The sequence below is a fragment of the Dromiciops gliroides genome, chromosome 1, assembly GCF_019393635.1.
Source record: "Dromiciops gliroides isolate mDroGli1 chromosome 1, mDroGli1.pri, whole genome shotgun sequence".
Lineage (NCBI taxonomy): Eukaryota > Metazoa > Chordata > Mammalia > Microbiotheria > Microbiotheriidae > Dromiciops > Dromiciops gliroides.
Window position 1 is genome coordinate 430,084,415 of NC_057861.1, and position 21,261 is coordinate 430,105,675.

The 21,261-nt window shown below is 35.2% G+C and overlaps 1 protein-coding gene across 1 annotated transcript in view; it reads left to right on the forward strand.

Annotated features, from left to right (window-relative positions):
* Nucleotides 1-21,261, forward strand: part of AP3B1 (adaptor related protein complex 3 subunit beta 1) — a 336,292-nt gene that overhangs the window by 232,013 nt on the left and 83,018 nt on the right. The window contains 1 exon segment of the mRNA XM_043972455.1: nt 9,737-9,809. Within this exon segment, the coding sequence (XP_043828390.1) occupies nt 9,737-9,809 (73 nt within the window).

Consider the following 21,261-nt stretch of genomic DNA (forward strand, 5'->3'; position numbering starts at 1 on the left):
TGTCAATGCGTTTGGTTTGTCAATGATGGTTTTATATAAACATTGGTGGGGTAAGAAATAAAATTCGCACAGTAAAATATGATTTCATCTGCCTTTTCTCTGCAGCTCCGTGGCTCATGCTGCGGTGTGAAATTCTCATTTTACACACTTTGCAGGCGGAGCACATGAATTATGCATTGAGCAAGAGACATCTCCTGCTTCAACTCCTATATGCATTTACCCAGGTTCTGTCTCTATTACCAAGATGAATTGCAAATGGAGGAATGTTGGATGGAATATGGCTCTTAACTTCTTTGTTTAGAATTCAGATTTTTCTTTTCATAGTAGATGCTTTAAATAAGAAAATGTTTTGATTTTTAAAATTTTTTTTTAGATAAACAGTGAAATATAATGTAAGAGGGAAATGCCTGGCACATCACAAGCTTTTTATAGCTTTGATTTGGAATGCAAGGCTTTTTCAATTCAGCAGAAATGACCATTATCTGTTGCTAATGTTGTATTTCAGTCACTATTATTTGTTCTTCCCAGAAAGCCAATGAATTTCTGTCCTTTTGAGAGCTTTTTTCTTTGTCTTTTAAGTTCTAATAAGAGCTTATGCCAATTTCTTATGTGGCTTTGTTCTGTGTATATGACGTGATATGTATTTAGTAGATATTGTTTTATATTCTTAGGTGTGAAGTAGGAAATAAGACAAAGAGTACAGGCTTTACCTTTATCCTGATTTGATGAGTTCTTAATTTTTCAGGTGATAGTCATGAACTATTCTGGCTTACAGGAGACTACACCCATTTTGCTCAATGTAACATTTTTAAATGTCACATGGTACTCATCTTTTTTTTGCTATGTGTTTTTGCACAGTAGTGCATAAGATCATCCTGAGCCTGTGTTTTCAGTAACTTAGAACTTTTTGATTCTCAGCTATCTAACCAAAATTTCATTTGCTTATTCTGAACATTAAAGCAATTTTTCACCTGAGGACACAAAAGAGGCTTAATTTTTTTTTCAGTATTAATAGTATTTTTTTCCAGTTACATGTAAAGATAGTTTTTCAGCATTTGTTTTTATAAGATTTTGCGTGCCAAATTTTTCTCCTTCCCTTCCCCCTCCCCAAGACAGAAAGCAGTCTGATATAGGTTATCACATAGGTACGATCACATTAAACATGTTTCCCCATTATTCATGTTGTGGGGGAAAAAAAAAGAATCAGAACAAAAAGGAAAAACCTCAAAAAAGAAAAAACAACAACCAAAAAAAGTATTCAATCTGCATTCAGATTCCACAGTTCTTTTTTCTGGATGTGGAGAGCATTTTCCATCATGAGTCCCTTGGAATTATCTTGAACCGTTGTATTGCTGAAAAGAGCTAAGTCTATCATAGTTAATCATCACATAATGTTGCTGTTACTGTGTACAATGTTCTCCTGGTTCTGCTCCCTTCACTTCAGCATCAGTCCACTTAAGTCTTTCTGAAAACTGCCTGCTCATCATTTCTTATAGCACAATAGTATTCCATTACATTCCTATACCACAACTTTTTCAGCCATTCCCCACTGATGGGTATCCCCTCGATTTCCAATTCTTTGCCACCGCAAATATTGCTGCTAGAACTTTTTTGCAAATAATTTGTATAGTATTGGAATTAAGTGTTCTTTAAATGTTTGGGAGAATTCACTTGTAAGCCCATGTGGCCCTGGAGATTTTTTCTTAGGGAATTCATTGATGGCTTGTTCAATTTGTTTTTCCAAAAAGGGGCTATTCAAGTCTTTTATTTCCTTTTCTATTAATCTGGGCAATTTATATTTTTGTAAATATTCATCCATTTCATTTAGATTGTCAGTTGTTAGAGTTGGGCAAAATAGATCCTAATTATTGCTTTAATTTGCACTTCATTGGTGTTGAATTCACCTCTTTTATTTTTGATATTGGTAATTTGGTTTTCTTCCATCTTTTTGTTTAAATCAAATTAACCTAAGGTTTATTGATTTTGTTTTTCATAAAACTAGCTCTTAGTTTTACTGATCAATTCTGTAGTTTTTCTGCTTTCAATTTTATTCATCTCTTCTTTGGTTTTCACAATTTCTAATTTAGTATTTAATTGAGGATTTTAAATTTGTTCTTTTTCTAGCTTTTTTAGTTGCATATCCAATTTATTGATCTTCTCTTTCTCTAATTTATTCATATAAGCATTTAGAGATATAAAATTTCCCCTAAGAACTGCTTTGGCTGTATCCCATAAGTTTTGGTATGCCATCTCATTGTTGTCATTCTCTTGGATAAAGTTAATAATTGTTTTTATGATCTGATGTTTGACCCACTCATTCTTTAGGATGAGATTATTTAGTTTCCAATTAATTTTCAGTCTGTCTTTCCATGATACTTTATTACATGTAATTTTTATTGCATCATGATCTGAAAAGGATGCATTTATTCATTCTGCCTTTCTACATTTGACTGTGAGGTTTTTCTGGTCTTTTCATCAGGAAAACTTGAAAGACCCCTATTTTCATTGAATGTTCATCTTTTCCCCTGAAAGATAATGCTCAGTTTTGCTGACTCTTGGTTGCAATCCAAGCTCTTTTGTCTTCCAGAATATCATGTTCCAAGCCCTCTGATCCTTTAATGTTGAAGCTGCCAGGTCCTGTGTAATCCTAACTGTGGTTTCTTGATATTTAAATTGTTTCTTTGTAGATGCTTATAGTATTTTCTTCTTTACCTCATAATTCTGGAATTTGGCTATAATATTCCTTGAAGTTTTGATTTTGGGATCTCTTTCAGAACGTGATTGGTGGATTCTTTCAATGACTATTTTATCCTCTGTTTCTAGGATATCAGGGCAATTCTCCTTGATAATTTCCTGGAATGTAATGTCTAGACCCTTTTTTGTGGTCATGGCTTTCAGATAGTTCATTGATTCTTTTTTTTTTTTTTAGTGAGGCAATTGGGGTTAAGTGACTTGCCCAGGGTCACACAGCTAATAAGTGTTAAGTGTCTGAGGCCGGATTTGAACTCAGGTACTTCTGACTCCAGGGCTAGTGCTCTATCCACTGCGCCACACTAGCTGCCCCATTATTTATTTATTTTTTGCGGGGCAGTGAGGGTTAAGTGACTTGACCAAGGTCACACAGCTAGTAATTGTCAAGTGTCTGAGGCCTGATTTGAACTCAGGTCCTTCTGAATCTAGGGCCAGTTCTTTATCCACTGAGCCACCTAACTGCCCCTAGTTCATTGATTCTTAAATTATCTCTGCTGGATCTATTTTCCAGGTCAGTTCTCTTTCCAATAAGGTATTTCACATTTTCTTCTATTTTTTCATTCATTCTTTTGATTCTGTTTGACTGATTTCTGGTGTCTCATGGAGTCATTAGCTTCCACCTGCCCACTTCTAATTTTTAAGGTTGTTTTTTTTTTTAAAAAGGCATTATTTTCTTCAGTGAGCTTTTGCATCTCCTTTTCCATTTGGCCAATTTTACTTTAGTTAATTTCATCAATGTATTTTTTTGTGCTTCCTTTTCCAAGCTGTTGACTCTTTTTTCATAATTTTCTTGCATTAACTCTCATTTATCTCATTTCTTTTTCCATTTTTTGTTCTACTTCTCTTATTTGATTTTTTAAATCCTTCTTGAACTGTTCCAAGAAGGCTTTTTGGTCTTGACCAATTCATCTTCCCCCTTGAGGCTTCACATGTAGGCATATTGACAGTGTTGTCCTCATCTGAGTTTGTGTTTTGGTCTTCTCTGTCCCCATAGACACTCTCTGTGGTAAAGGTCCCTTTCTGTTTCTTAGTCATATTTCAGCTTATTTTGTGACTTTTAAAGTTGAGCTCTGCTTCTGGGGCACAGGGGTCACTGTACTGTGACCAAGAGTCTCTGCCTAACTTGCCCATACCCCCCCCACACATGCTGCATTGAGCTGTGCTGTGTCCCCCTTTTTCCCAAGTGAGACAGACCTTTCCTGAAGCCTTCTAAATTATTCCAAGGTGGAAGATTGTTATTGTCTGTCTTCTTATAGGTTTTGTAGCTCCAGAATCTGTTTAGAGGCACTTGATTTAATGTTGTTTGTGAGGGAAACTTGGGAGAGCTCAGGCAACTTCCTGGCTTCTCACTTTGTACAAGAAAATATGAATAGAAAAAAATTGATTTTCAGGATTTCCAATTTTATATTTAATTGGTGGTTTTTAATTTGTTCATTTTCTAAGTTTTTTAGTTGCAAGCCCAATTCATTAATCTACTTTTTCTCTATTTTATTGATATAAGCATATAGAGATATAAATTTTCCCCTAAATACCACTTTGGCTGTATCCTATAAATTTTTATATATTGTCTCATTGTCATTTTCTTCAATGAAATTATAGATTTATGATTTGTTCTTTGGCTCACTTATTTTTTAGGATCACATTGTTCTCCAATTAATTTTTAATCTCTCTTTCAATTGTCCATTGTTGAATATAATTGTTGTTCCACTATGATCTGAAAAGTATGTGTTTACTCTTTTTGCTTTTCTTCAGTTGGTTGTGAGGTTTTTATTACCTAATACATTGTCAGTTTTTGTGTAGGTTCCATGTACTGCTGAATGAAAAGGTATATTCTTTTCTATTCCCTTTCACTTTTTTTCCAACAATCTCTCATATCTAACTTTTCTAGAATCTTATTCACTTCACTTCTTTCTTTTTTATTTTTTGGTTAGATTTATCCAGTTCTGAGAGAGTAAGGTTAACATTTCCACTAGTACAGTTTTATTATCTATTTCCTCCTGTAAGTCATTCAGTTTTTCCTTAAAAAATTTATATGCTAGGGGCAACTAGGTGGCGTAGTGGATAGAGCACTGGCCCTGGAGTCAGGAGGACCTGAGTTCAAATCCGGCCTCAGACACAACACTTACTAGCCGTGTGACCCTGGGCAAGTCACTTAACACCAATTGCCTCACAAAAATAAATAAATAAATAAATAAAGTTTATATGCTATGCCATATATGTGTGTGTGTGTATGTATATGCATAGTATTGCTATGACTTCATTGTCTATGGTACCTTCCATCAAGGTACAGTTTCATTCTTTATCTCTTTTAATTAGATCTATAGTGTATATATATGCTATACCACATATAATATATATATAGTATTGATATGACTTCATTGTCTATGGTACCTTCCATCAAGATATAGTTTCATTCTTTATCTCTTTTATTTAGATCAATTTTTGTTTCTGCTTTGTCTGAAATCACAATTGCTACTCCTGCTTTCTTAATTTCAGCTGAAGCATAATAGATTCTCTTCTAGCCCCTTACCTTTACCCTGTGTGTATCTCTCTGCTTCAGCTGTTTTTCTTGTAACCACCATATTATAGGATTTTGGTGTTTAATCCATTCTGCTGTCTGCTTTCATTTAATGGGTGAGTTCGTCCCATTCGCATTTATAATTATGATAACTAACATGATTTCTCACCATGCTATTTTTTGCTTGTTTCCAACATTCTTAAATGAGGTTTTAAAAAAAGGGGCAGGGAATGGGAGGAGTATACAGAGGGGAAAAATAGGCTTAGTAATCAACTAAACCTTGAAGTTATGTGAAAATTATGCATAATAAATGTAAGTACATAAATAATCAATTAATTTTGCTTATGTATCATGTTCACATACAATATCTTGGCACTTCCACTCTATGTTGTGCCTTCATGTCCTCCCCTTTAAAAAGAAAGGTTTGGCAAATGGTATTGAAATTCCCATTCAGGGGGCAGCTAGGTGGCGCAGTGGATAAGGCACCAGCCTTGGATTCAGGAGGACCTGAGTTCAAACCCAGCCTCAGACACTTACTAGCTGTGTGACCCTGGGCAAGTCACTTAACCCCCATTGCCCTGCAAAAAAACAACAACAACAACAAAACCAAACAAACAAAAAAAAGAAATTCCCATTCAGCTCTGATTTATGATCCTTTGATTGAATTTGTTGGCTTTGAATGGAGATATTTTTTTTTTGTTTGAAGTAGAACTTTTCCCCTTGATAAAACTTTTAAAACATTCTTACAATATTGCTTGTGGATATTTTAGTGAAAGCTCAACTTTACTACCTATAATTCAAAATGACTTAAGTTAAAGGAAATATAATTCTTAAAGATAAAGCAACATTGGCTGGCGTGAATCCTTCCTGACTTCCTATTTGATTATACCTAATTTGTGTTTGTTTACTAAGGTTTCTTAAGTCTTTTTCATATCTGTTTTCAGTCTTTACCAATAAATTATGAACTCTAAAATATAATGCTGTTTTATATCACCCTCATCTGGTAACTGCCCTCCCACCCCACCCTGACCCCATGCCTTTGTGACAATTTAAAATATAAAAGATATCATTTCTGGATAATTTAATCATTTTATTAATTGGCCTGCAGATTATTAATAAAAGGATGGTCATTTAGTCAACTTTCAGACCAAAGACCCCTAATGGTGGTGGGGTCCCAATTTATATGCCTTTCTAACTGTAGAAAGTCCATCATATAGTAGTCAAATCTAGTTAGTTGGCATAATTTGGAGGTATGTTATATTAAAATGGAGTCTGGCAAGCAGGATGATTTTAGAAAGGCCTGGACAAAGTGAAATCTACTGTACACAAAATTACAGCAATATTGTGAGATGATCTGCTGTGAATTACTCAGTTATTTTCAGCAATGCAATAAACCAAGACAACTCTGAAGGTCTTATGAAAAATGCAGTCCATCTAAAGAGAGAGAACTGATGGTACCTGAATACAGATTGAAACATAACTATTTTTTTAAGTTACTTTATTGGAAACCAAAAAAAAAATGATGAAAGACTTATATGAACTGATATATAGTGAAGTGAGCAGAACCAGAGGAATATTGTGCAGAGTGACAGCAATATTGTTTGATAAAGAACTGTGAATTAACTATTCTCAACAGTACAGTGATCCAAGATAATCCCAAAGGACTAGAGATGAAGCATACTGTCTACCTCCAGAGAAAGAAATTATATCAATTGAACACAGACTAAAGCATGCTATTTTTCATTTTTTTCTTCTATTTGAATTTCCTTGTACAAAATGACTAATGTGGTAATATTTTACATAATTGCACATGTATAACCTATATCTGATTGCTTACTGCCTCAGGGAGAGGGGGAGAGGAGGAAGGGAAGGAGGGATAGAATTTAGAACTTAAAACTTTAAATAAAAGTATTTATTATTAAAAATAATAATAATAAATAAAATCCAGGAATACATGACAGCTCACTCAACTCTTGGTCAACATGACTTCAGAGAAAGAATGTGGACCCCACCCAAGCACAATGGTTCCCACCTAGAACAGATTCTTGCAGGCCAAATCTCATCAGAAAAGTCCTTCAGCTAACTTAAAAAAAAAAAAAAAAGGACCGGTCTCCACTTTAGACTCCTTTGACTCAGATACATCTTACTTTCGTGGAGAATTAAGACTTTGGGGGTGAGGGACTAAGAAAGAACAGGTTACTGGTTCCTCAAGATATCAGTTAATATTATTTCTCACAGCCTAGACTTAAAAAAATGTAGTTGCCTAAAATGCAAACCCCATACAAATTCCCCGTATACTCCAAATCTTAAGGACAGTATAGGAGAAATTACAGCTGTTACTGGTATAGGACCACTTTTAAATCAGCCAGTATTTTTATCCTGAACTGGCTGGTATTTAACATACTTGGGTATTAGATTGATTTATAGTTTCTAAAGAAAAACTAAGGTCTAAATAAATAAGTAAAAATATGTTCTATAATTGAAGCAATTCATGTACTTGTTAATAACTGATTCTTACCATATTTGCAGTAAGCTACACAAGAGACTTAAAGACTCATAAATGAGTTATTAGCCTAGTATAGCTTTAACCAAATTTATCCTCAATGGAAGAAATACTAAGTTTTAACTCTATGGGTCTCAATTTCCTCCTCAGGATATTGGGTATGGGCATGGGGTCAATTACGTGAATGGTTCTTCAGTTTCTAAAACCTAGGAGTCTTATGGGACCAGGCCAAAATTATAGCTTCTAGATTAAGAACAAGAGAATTTTTATTTAAAACCTTAGCAATTATAAATTAAACGTGAAGAGGTAGGGGCAGCTAGGTGGCGCAGTGGATAGAGCACCGGCCCTGGAATCAGGAGTACCTGAGTTCAAATCCAGCCTCAGACCCTTGACACTTACTAGCTGTGTGACCCTGGGAAAGTCACTTAACCCCAATTGCCTCACCAAAAAAAAAAAAAAAAGTGAAGAGGTAGACATTTTATTCTTCTGTGTGAACCCAACATGTATGTCCTTTAGGACGGCTAACTTAGCTATTACTGAAACATGACTATAAGCTTTACTTTTCTAGTATTTAAGGGCTACTCAGAGGAAAGTATTCTGATACCTTTAGATAATTAGGCTTAATTATGGATTGACTTTCAAAAGAATAGGGATAATTTATTTTGTTTTTGGGTTTGTTTGTTTTTTTGCGGGGCAATGGGGATTAAGTGACTTGCCCAGGGTCACACAGCTAGTAGGTGTCAAGTGTCCGAGGCCAGATTTGAACTCAGGTACTCCTGAATCCAGGAGCGGTGCTTTATCCACTGTGCCACCTAGCTGCCCAGAATAGGGATAATTTAAAGGAAAATAGTGAGAGAAATTACAAAGCTAAGTATTAAATGCAGTTTGTGTGTATTTGTGTTTGTTCGTTCATCCCTACTTGGAAAGATTTTTCGTGGTTGAGTCACTTTGATGTTTCCATACACATAGTAGTTTGGAAGTATAGATGAAAAAGGGGTTTCTGTTGTTTATGGAGTTAAGATATTTTATAATGAGAAGATTCAAGGGCTTTAGTTATAGTTTGATAAGGGAACTTTAGTTTTTCTTAGAAAAACTTTTTAAAAAGCAAACTCCAGTTTTCCAGAAATTGAATTTGAGATTCCAGAAATTGAATCTCATTCCCATAAGAACCCTTTAATTTTGTTGCTGCTGCAGCTGACAGTGAGAAGCCAAGTTTCTGAATTTTAAAGTGAATTTGAGTAAAATAGCTACAATTTTTTTAACCTTTTTTGTAAATTCTTTGTGTGCAATTCTCTTTTTAAAATTGGGATACCTTTTTCATGTAAAGTTTATTTTCTTTGAAAAGAAAATAAAGTGGTATGTATTATTCTCAAGTGTTTTCCTTTAGACAATTGTTCTTAACTTTATCAAAAACCCTAAAATGTATGAGAAGATAGTAATATACAAGTGAGGAAAGGGAAGACCCCCTCTCCAAAAAAAAAAAGCAGTGGACCTGTAGGAATTCCATGATGTTTTAGAGCTAAGCACATAAAGTATCATTTTAATGTATTGAAAAGTTATAACTTGTTTGAAATTTTTTATTGATACTCAATTTTATTTATTGTTTTTATCATGTTACCAAAGAATTAAGTGACTTTTATGTTAGCAAAACATTTTGTCCAACTTAAAATTGTGTTTTGGTTTTAATCTTTAAGTTTTCTACTGGATATCCTTTCATCTATAAACAACATATATTTTTTTAAACATTAGAAATCTTGCGTGGGGGTACCAGCTAGTCATTTATACCATATTTTTAAATTTGCAACTTAAACTTAATTTTAAAAAATTTTTGTATTTAAAATGAATAATATTTGAGAAAGTAAGCAAAGCACAATGACACAATTTGTTTTTGAATTTGGAAAAATAAGTTGTTTTTAAATAGCAAAATATGTAACACTAAATTAAATATGTATTACTTTTGACAGAAAGAAGAGGAGAAAACTTGGCCAGAAAGAAAACCTAATAAAAAAGATGTTTCTCTTCTAGATCTAGATGATTGTAAGTATTACATTTTTGAAGTTTATAATTTTCCTTTTGAGCAGCTATGACTTTTTTTTTTTTTTTTGGTGCGGCAGTTGGGGTTAAGTGACTTGCCCAGGATCACACAGCTAGTAAGTGTCAGGTGTCTGAGGCCGGATTTGAACTCATGTCCTCTTGACTCCAGGGCTGGTGCTCTATCCACTGCGACACCTAGCTGCCCCTATGACTATATCTTTTTACAGAATCTCTCTTTAATTCAACTGTGGGCTAAGTACTTTATAGAGTGAAAGACTGAGATAGAGATTTTCTGAAATCATTTGTCTTGGCATTTAGGGAACATTTCTATCTTGCACAGCAGAGATAAGGCAATAATAGTGGACCCTGAGCAATGCTTGAAAATCATGTGCTCCTGTCCACCAGAGGCTTTCTGAGCTTTCCTTGGAAAGGCAGCTGTTTCACTCACCACAAAACAAATACTGACATTCTAGGGAGGGTGGGATTTTCTGGCATTAAAATGATGCGCATTTAGAAAAATTACTTAAAAGAAGTGTCTTTGTGCCTTTTTCTATGTCTTAAGAAGGATGTCTACCTTACCTCCTCATAGTCCTGATTCTGATCATTATTTTTTCCTCTTCATAGTTTTGTTTACCACCACAACTGTCTTATGAAAATATGAGAAGGATCTTCCTTGGCAAACTCCTTCTACAGCCCCTAATTTAGTAGATAAGTTCTAGGGAGTTGCCTGATGCACTTGGAGTGCAAATGACTTGGCCAGGGTCCACAGCTAGTTAATTCTAAGAGACAAAATCCAAGTATTCTTGACCTCAAGCCCAGCCCTCCAGGAGATCACTAGAGCACATACAAGGTGTTCAAAAAGTCTTATTAATAATAATAATAAGCTCTTAAAGCCTAAAACTGCTTAATGCTTCTGGGACACCCTGCATATGAATAAAATCATTAGGTAGAAGCATTTTTTTAAAAATAACTTAACAGGGCAGCTAGGTGGCACAGTGGATAAAGCACCAGCCCTAGATTCAGGAGGACCTGAGTTCAAATATGACCTCAGACACTTGACACTTACTAGCTGTGTGACCCTGGGCAAGTCACTTAACCCTCATTGCCCTGAAAAAAAAAATAGCCTAATTGGACTTATTAAAAACCTTTTTCAGGAAGTCTTCACATTTGATACTTGACCAGTGCCTTCCTCCCTTCTTAAAACTCTCATCTGACCCTTGTGGGTTCCATGAAAAATGCATTATTCTGGGGTTTTTATGACTTTTTGCTACGTACTTTCTCTGTCTTTTTTTCATTGTTTACCTCACCTTTCCTAATGCACACACAAATGGTGGGATTGCATCAAGGCTCAGCTTTTTCATCTTCTCTTTCTACAAACTGTTGTATCTTTGCAGATGATTCCCAAATCTACATCTCTAGGACTGACCTCTCACCAAAGTGTTAATTCCATACTTTCAATCCCTTCCTGGATACTTGTATGTCTTAGAATTTAAACTCACCTGTTCCCTAACCAAAGTTGTTTATTTCTGCTCATGATACAACCAGTTGACTCTTTCCCCTTTGTTTACTCCATCTAATCACTAATTCTTTTTTATTTTTCCTTCATTACCACCTTCTATTTCATTCTTATGTATAGCATCCTATTTCAAGCCCTCTTGCCTACATTATCGGAATAAACTCCTGACTGGATTTCCTACCTCTTTGCTTTGGTCTTTCCAGGCTATCCTCCACTTCCCACTAGCTTAATCATGATGAAAGCATTAGAACTGAATTCAGACAACCCGGGTCAAAACAGGATTATCAATCATCAAGATCTCCAACTGGACTAGCAAGAGCCCTTGGGTTGTTTTCCAGGCTTGTTGATTAGGTTATATTTTCCACAGCTTTGAGGAAAATGAAGTTGTAGTTTTCCCACATGTGGCAAAAAAGAGTACTCCAAATTCCCCTCCACATCCCACCCACCCGTGATCTGTTATTGACACTCATTTTGCTAGAAAGCCCTACCATCTCCCTACTGAAGAAACATTGGACTTACTGAAGTCAAAAGTAATTCCCCATGCGGAAATGATATGGGGCCCTAAGTTGCAGATTCAATCCAAGCTGATCATCCTAACATTAACTTCCATAATCTGACCCAATTTACCTTTATACATTTACTTCCCACCATTATTCAATAGGAGTATTCTATAGCCATCAGCAAATTAAGCTGTATCATCTTCCGTGGAGTTTCCCCAATCTGCAATAGCATGTCCCTTTCTTTTTACTTAGCCGCATCTACCCTAAACATCCTTTATGTTCTGTCTTATAGTTCTTCTTCCTCAGTAAAGATTCCCTCTATTTATGTCCCACATTAGCATAAATATGCCAAAGCATTTGTTTATATATTGGTTTGTCACATGTTCTTTCATATGTATCTGTCTTCCATTTAATGAAATTGTAAATTCTTAAGGGTGGCAACAGATCTGCCTTTAAAGATGACTGCATGTGGAGTAGGCATTAAATAATCACTATTACAGTTAAATGAAAATCTTCAATATTGCAAAATGCAAAATAGACTTTGTAAAAGTTTTACACACACACACACACACACACACACACACACACACACACACACACACACACAGAATCTTCTATAGTCCTGCCCATCCTGGACAGCACTATTACCACAAGGGGTCCACTCAAGGACAGGAGTGTCAGAGGATGGGCAGGACTATAGACACATATAAGACATTGTGAGAATTCAGATTTGGAGCTCTGTCCTCCCTTATTTTTATTTTTTTTAAGGCAGGGCAATGAGGGTTAAGTGCCTTGCCCAGGGTCACACAGCTAGTAAGTGTCAAGTATCAGAGGTCGAATTTGAACTCAGGTCCTCCCGAATCCAGGGCCGGTGCTTTATCCACTGCACCACCTGGCTGCCCCATGTCCTTCCTTATTCTTGCCCCATGACCAGCCCATCTTTTCTTCCTGTTGTCCATTTCCTGCTGTTCTTTTATGTTTCTAGTTTGTTCTTTGTTGTGTCCTGTTCACCGCCCCCACCTGCATAACATTCAGTTGTAGTTCTTCAGAGGCATTTGTGTTCCATGTCTTCCTGTCATATAGTAACACTAGTAGAATGTTAGTGTTGATGAATAGCTATGGGTTGAGGTCACTTGGGCACTTTTCTCCTTGGCTTGTAAAGTAATGAATGTTTGCCCAAGAAAGAGCCACACCCAGTGTGCTCTAATATCCCCGTTTGGCCAGTTTCCTTGTATGTGGTCTGAGGATACTCTTCCCTTGCTAGTTGGTTCATGTTGGTATAGACCAATTTCAAATCCTACAGTATCCCATAAAGCTCACCCCTGCCTAGTGCTTAGTGCATTTGACCTAAGTCCTGTTGCCCTGTTCATTTGCTTGCCTAATAGGACCGAGTAGACCACATTCATTCTACAGCCATATTCCGCTTGCCACCCATCTGGTGGTCAGTGGGTCCTTCTCATCTAAATTCCTCAGCAGTTGAAAAGGTGAGTTTTTGCTTTGGGGTCTATAAAGGACAGTTTCATAGAAGCAATCCAGTCATCTTTCCTGTTCCTATTCAGCTTTGTGCCTAATTTGTCCATCAGTACTGTCTCTCCCAAATATACATACTCTTGGAAGGTAGCTATGGGGTGTCTATCCAAATGCATGTTAAAGTCTGTGAAATAGACTTTCTTCATGTATGTGATCTTTTCCATATTTTCAACTGAAGACCTTTCTCTCACTTTACTGAGAAAATGTAGGCCATTTAGTTTGAGCTCACTTTTTATTTAACCATTTCATCATCTCAAAACCCGGTGGCATTATCCTCCATTCTTTAACCCTTTTATATGTTCGTAAGTAAACTTCTTCTTACTCCATCCCCTAAGCCTGCCCTTCTTCCAAAATTTTCTATTTGTGTAAAAAGGCAGCACCATTCTTCTAGTCTTTCAGGTTTGTACCATCAGTATTATCCTCAGCTCTCTTCATTCTACGCTTTTCGATTTTTCTCTAAAATTGAAGAGGCAGCATTATGCTCAAAAACATCAAAACCAGAGTGCATTTTTGCAAGTATATTTATTGACCACCCAGTGAAGGTGATTACTTTGATGTTAATTATGATACCAAATACCAAAAAAACAGGTAACTGAGAAACAGGGAATAGTGGAAAGAGTACCAGAGTCAGGAAGCCCAAGCTTGACATCCCATTTTAGGTATGTAGTAGCTGTCATGGACAAATCATTTTAATTTCTCTGACTCAGTTTCTTCTTCTGTAAATGAGGTTAATAATAACACTTAATAACCTTTATCTGAATACTTTCTATCTCGGGGTGGGGGAATGGGAGGGAAGGGAGGAGGGATAGAATTTGGAACTCAAAACTTTAAATAAAAATGTTTATTAAAAATAATAATGGGGGCAGCTAGGTGGCACAGTGGAAAAAGCACCACCTCTGGATTCAGGAGTACCTGAGTTCAAATTTGGCCTCAGACACTTGGCGCTTACTAGCTGTGTGACCCTGAGCAAGTCACTTAACCCCCATTGCTCCCCAAAACAAAACAAAACAAATAATAATAATAATAACAACACAGCAGTGTTATTTGTGAGAATCCAATGAGATGCCCCATCAACACTGCTTCCCATTAAATGTCAGCTGGCAAACTTGATTAGCTTTTAACAAAGACATTTACTAAGATTATATATTAAGAACAGTTGATACAAAACATTTTCCCCACAGCTGTGAGTTTTACTCATGTACATGCAGTTTCCATGAGACAACTGGGCTCAAACTTAATAGTACAGCATTAGTGGCAGTGGGTAACTCGCAACTCCTATTCCTTGCATATTGTTATTGTTGTTTTGTTATTTTAATTTCCCTTCTTTGTGAACTTTTAAAGTGCCATATAAATATAAACTATTATTATTACTTTGAGAACTAGCTCTAGGGAGGAGACATGCATTATTTACATTTAATTAAGAGATAACTCCAACACAAAAGTTGTAGATTTGCTCAGTGTTGCTTAGGGAATCAGTAGAACTGCAATTAGATTTTCCCCTGGACCTGGTTTACTAATTAGATCAATTGAGTGGTCTTAGCACTCCTAAAAAACAGTTGCATTCCCTGGATCTGTTTTTTGAGCCTAAGAATTACCACAAAGAATACCAGACTGGCTAGTCTTGCCTAGGTTTTAACTGTTTCTGCTGCTAATAATCTGTATGAATGACCTTCAGAAAGTCATTTAACCTCAATAGGCCTTGGTTTCCTTAGTTTTGACAATGAGTAGCTTGGCTAGATGATTTATAAAATTTGTCTACCTCTGAAATTCTGTTCACTATGCCATAAGAATAATTCAATAATAAGAGAAAATGTCTTGAGATCTTTGGATAAGATATGTTTTAAAAGGCAAATTAGAGATAGTAACATGTTTAGTATTTTCCAGTTACATTTTATGTTTATGAAAATGAAAATAATATTTTAATGTTAAATACCATGTGATCTCAATCAATTGAATGGGAGTATTACAAAAAAGCTGCTATGTATTCTGTCTTTTTCTTTTACTGGACTTATAAACATCTATATTGTGTCATTACTATAGTTAAGAAGTACAAGTTTGTCTTACATTTAATTATTTGATAAGTGGATAACTACTAAATCCTAAACCATTTAGTCTGAAAGCTCTCGCTTATTCTTAAATTTGAAAATATATACCTTTTGTCATAATAGGGAAAATACTTTTACAACTGTAAAATGGTTATTAGATAAAACGAACTAGATATGAATCTATTATAATTCACACTTATATTATATTTTAGATTTTTTTTGATTGGGGTAGGGATGGTTTTCTGTACTTCAGCATAATGAATTTATCTCATAACAAAATTTATGCAAACATCTTGAACATATCAACTAATATCTTCAGCTTTCTAGACTTAAAACCATATAATGTATATCTTATTAGTCTGTGTTCAGTATCAGGGATATGTTTTTGTGTTTTTATTTTTAATATTACCAAAACCCTGTGTTATAACACAGAGTTATTTTTTAAGAGTCATCAGGCTAGGGGCGGCTAGGTGGCGCAGTGGATAAAGCACCGGCCCTGGATTCAGGAGTACCTGAGTTCAAATCCAGCCTCAGACACTTGACACTTACTAGCTGTGTGACCCTGGGCAAGTCACTTAACCCCCATTGCCCCGCAAAAAAACCCAAAAAACAAGAGTCATCAGGCTAGGGGTTCTGTAAATCTTGAGTGTAATATGAGTTTCCTCCCTTCTCCATTGTAGACAGTATTTTATATACTACTTAGGTATATATTTATTCTTTAGTGGTAGGCACTGAGAAGAATAACTTGGGGGTTGGGGTGATGATTATGATGATGACAATGACTTTAATACTAGCATATTTGGACAATAAAGGCATTTTGCTGTGGTGGAAAAGGCTAGAAAGCAAGGCACTTGAATTTCATTTCTGCTTCCACCACTAACTTCTACCATGTGACCTTTGCAAAATTGTTTTACCACTGGATCTCCATGTCCAATGCCCTTCACATTCCTACATCTTCCTATTAATTTTCATTGCTTCCATCTCAGTTAAGAACTTTTTCTTCTCAAATCTGCTCTCTTTTTAAAAAGGATTTTATATATTTCATTAAATATTTTCCAATCATATGTTAAAAAAATTCTAACATTCTTTTTTTTTTTTTAACAAAACCAACATCTTTTATTGTTGTCGGTGACTTCCTTGGGGCATCAACCCCACAATGGAATCACTGGGTCAAAATGTATGAATGGTTTTAAAGTTTTCTTTTCATAGTTCCAAAATATTTTATAAACTTGTTTTTTTTTCCTTTTTTTATTATTTATTTATTTATTTTTAAATTAATAAAGTATTTTTTTTCCCGTTACATGTAAAGATAGTTCTCAACCTTTGTTTATACAAGCTTTACAATTACAGATTTTTCTCCCTCCCTCCCCCCTCCCCTAGACAGCAGGTAATCTGATACAGGTTTTATATATATATATATGTGTGTGTGTGTGTGTGTGTATGTATATATATATATATGTATATATACACATAATAACATTAATCCTATTTCTGCATTAGTCATGTTATAAGAGAAAAAAATCAGAGCAATGATGGAAAACCTCAAAATAGAAAAAAAAACAACAGCATCAAAAACAAAAGAAATAGTATGGTTCATTTAGCATCTATACTCCACAGTTCTTTTTTTTTTTTTTTCTTGGATTTGGAGATCCTCTTCTATCATGAGTCCCCTGGAACTCTTCTGTACCATTGCATTGGTGAGAAGAATATAGTCCATCACAGTAGATCAACACTCAATGTTGATGATACTGTGTACAATGTTCTTCTGGTTCTGCTCATCTCACTCATCATCAGCCCACGCAAGACACTCCAGGTTTCTCTGAACTCCTGCTCATCGTTTCTTATAGCACAATAGTATTCCATTGTATTCATATACCACAACTTGTCCAGCCATTCCCCAATTGATGGGCACCCCCTCAACTTCCAATTCTTTGCCACCACGTAAAGAGCAGCTATAAATATTTTTGTACATGTGGGTCCCTTTCCCCCTTCCATGATCTCTTTGGGAAAAAGACCCAAAAGTGGTATTGCTGGGTCAAAGGGTATGCACAGCTTTATCGCCCTTTGGGCATAATTCCAAATTGCTCTCCAGAATGGTTGCATCAGTTCACAGCTCCACCAACAATGGCTTAGTGTTCCAACTTTCCCACAGCTTCTCCAACATTTATTATTTTCCTTTTTTGTCATTTTAGCCAATCTGATAGGTGTCAGGTGGTACCTCAGAGTTGTTTTAATTTGCATCTCTCTAATCATTAGAGATTTAGAGCATTTTTTCATATGGGAATAGATAGCTTTGGTTTCTTCATCAGAAAACTGCCTGTTCATATCCTTTGACCATTTCTCAATTGGGGAATGACTTGGGTTCTTATAAATCTGATTTAGTTCCCTATATATTTTAGAGATGAGGCCTTTATCAGAAGCACTGGCCTCAAAAATTGTTTCCCAGCTTTCTGCCTCCCTTCTAATTTTGGATGCATTGCTTCTCTTTGTACAAAAATTTTTTAATTTAATGAAATCAAAATCATCCACTTTGCATTTTATAATATACTCTATCTCTTGTTTGGTCAAAAACTGTTTTCCTTTCCAAAGATCCGATAGGTACACTATTCCTTTCTCTCCTAATTTACCTATGGTATCACCTCTTATGTCTAAATCGTGTATCCATTTTGACCTTATTTTAGTATAAGGTATAAGATGTTGGTCTATGCCTAATTTCTGCCATACTATCTTCCAGTTTTCCCAACAGTTTTTGTCAAATACTGAGTTCCTATCCCAGAAGCTGGAGTCTTTGGGTTTATCAAACACTACATTACTAGTGTCATTTACTACTGCATTTCCTGAGCCTAGCCTATTCCATTGTTCTACCACTCTATTTTTTAGCCACTACCAGATAGTTTTGATGACTGCCGCTTTATAGTAGAGCTCCAGGTTTGGTACCGCTAGCCCACCTTCCTGTGAATTTTTTTTCATTATTTCCCTGGATATTCTTGATTTTTTGTTTTTCCAGATGAATTTTGTTATTATTTTTTCTAGCTGTATAAAATAATTTTTAGGTAGTCTGATTGGTATGGCACTGAATAAGTAAATTAATTTAGGCAGTATTGTCATTTTTACTATATTAGCTCTGCCTATCCATGAGCAATTGATATCTTTACAATTATTTAGATCTGATTTGATTTGTGTGAAGAGTGTTTGGTAGTTGTGTTCATAGAGTTCCTGGATTTGTCTTGGCAAGTAGACTCCCAAATATTTTATATTATCTACTGTTACTTTAAATGGAATTTCTCTATCTCTTGCTGCTGGACTTTGTTGGTCATGTATAGAAATGCTGATGATTTATGTGGATTTATTTTATATCCTGCTACTTTGCTAAAGTTGTTAATTGTTTCAAGTAATTTTTGAGTTGATTCTCGAGGATTCCTTAAGTATACCATCATATCATCTGCAAAGAGTGATAGTTTTGTTTCCTCCTTGCCTATTCTAATTCCTTTAATTCCTTTCTCTTCTCTGATGGCTAAAGCTAACATTTCTAGTACAATATTAAATAATAGGGGTGATAATGGACATCCCTGTTTCACCCCTGATCTTATTGGGAAGGCCTCTAATTTATCTCCATTGCATATAATACTTGCTGATGGCTTTAGGGAGATACTGTTTATTATTTTAAGGAAAGCTCCCCCTATTCCTAAACTCTCCAGTGTTTTTATTAGGAATGGGTGTTGTATTTTGTCAAAAGCTTTCTCTGCATCTATTGAGATAATCATATGATTTTGGTTGGTTTTCTTATTGATGTGGTTGATTATGTTAATAGTTTTCCTAATGTTGAACCAGCCCTGCATTCCTGGTATAAATCCCACCTGGTCATAGTGTATTATCCTGGTGATCACTTGCTGTAATCTCCTTGCTAATATCTTATTTAAGATTTTAGCATCAATATTCATTAGGGAAATTGGTCTATAATTTTCTTTCTCTGTTTTTGCTTTGCCTGGTTTTGGTATCACCACCATATTTGTGTCATAAAATGAATTTGGTAGAACTCCTTCTTCACCTATTTTTTTTCAAATAATTTGTATAATATTGGAATTTATTGTTCTTTAAATGTTTGGTAAAATTCACCCGTAAACCCATCTGGCCCTGGGGATTTTTTCTTAGGGAGTTCATTAATGGCTTGTTCAGTTTCTTTTTCTAATATGGGTTTATTTAAGGATTTTATTTCTTCTTCAGTTAATCTGGGCAGTTTGTATTTTTGTAAATATTCATCCATTTCATTTAGATTGTCAAATTTATTTGCATACAGTTGGGCAAAATAATTCCTAATTATTGATTTAATTTCCACTTCATTGGTGGTAACATCCCCTTTTTCATTTTTGATACTGGTAATTTGGTTTTCTTCTTTCTTTTTTTTAATCAAATTAACCAATATTTTATCTATTTTATTGGTTTTTTCATAAAACCAGCTCTTAGTTTTATTGATTAATTCTATAGTTTTTTTGCTTTCAATCTTATTAATTTCTCCTTTGATTTTCAGGATCTCTAATTTAGTATCTAATTGGGGATTTCTAATTTGTTCTTTTTCTAGCTTTTTAAGTTGCATGCCCAATTCATTAATCTCCTCTTTCTCTTTTTTATTCATGTAAGCATTTAGAGCTATAAATTTTCCTCTAAGCACTGCTTTGGCTGCATCCCATAGATTTTGGTATGTTGTCTCATTATTGTCATTTTCTTGGATATAGTTATTGATTGTTTCTATGATTTCTTGTTTGGCCCATTCATTCTTTAGAATGAAATTATTTAGTTTCCAATTGATTTTCATTCTACTTTTCCCTGGCTCTTTCTTACATGTAATTTTTATTGCATCATGATCTGAAAAGGATGCATTTACTATTTCTGCCTTTCTACATTTAACTATGATGTTTTTGTGCCCTAATACATGGTCAATTTTTGAAAATGTGCCATGTACTGCTGAGAAAAAGGTATATTCCTTTATATCCCCATTCAATTTTCTCCAGACATCTATCATGTCTAACTTTTCTAGTAATCTATTCACCTCTTTCACTTCTTTCTTATTTATTTTTTGGCTAGATTTATCTAATTCTGAGAGGGGGAGATTCAGATCCCCCACTAGTATAGTATTACTGTCTAATTCCTCTTGTAACTCATTTAACTTCTCCTTTAAGAACTTGGATGCTATACCACTTGGCGCATACATATTCAATATTGATATTACTTCATTATCTATAGTACCTTTAAGCAAGATGTAATTTCCTTCCTTATCTCTTTTAATGAGATCTATTTTTGCCTGCACTTTGTCTGAGATAAGGATTGCTACCCCTGCTTTTTTTACTTTAGCTGAAGCATAATATATTCTACTCCAGCCTTTTACCTTTACTCTGTGTGTATCTCTCTGCTTCAAATGTGTTTCTTGTAAACAGCATATCGTAGGATTCTGGTTTTTAATCCACTCTGCAATTCGCTTCCGTTTTATAGCAGAGTTCATCCCATTCACATTCACAGTTAGTATTACTAACTGTCTAATCCCCTCCATTCTATTTACCCCCTTTGTACTTTCCCCCCCCCCTCTTTCACCCTATTCCTCCTCACCGACGTTTTACTTCTTATCCCTGCCTCCCCCAATCTGCTATCCCTTTTTATCACCCCCCTCTCTTTTTTTTACCCTTTTCTCCCTTGCTTTTGTCCTCCCTTCTATCAGTCCCCCCCCCTTTCCCTTCCCCTTTTGCTTCCCTAAAGAATGAGTTAAGTTTCTTTATCCCAATGAACGTATATGTATTCCCTCTTTGAATCAAATCTAATGAGAATAGGGTTGAAACAATGTTCACCCCTCCTTTCTTTCCCTCTATTGTAAT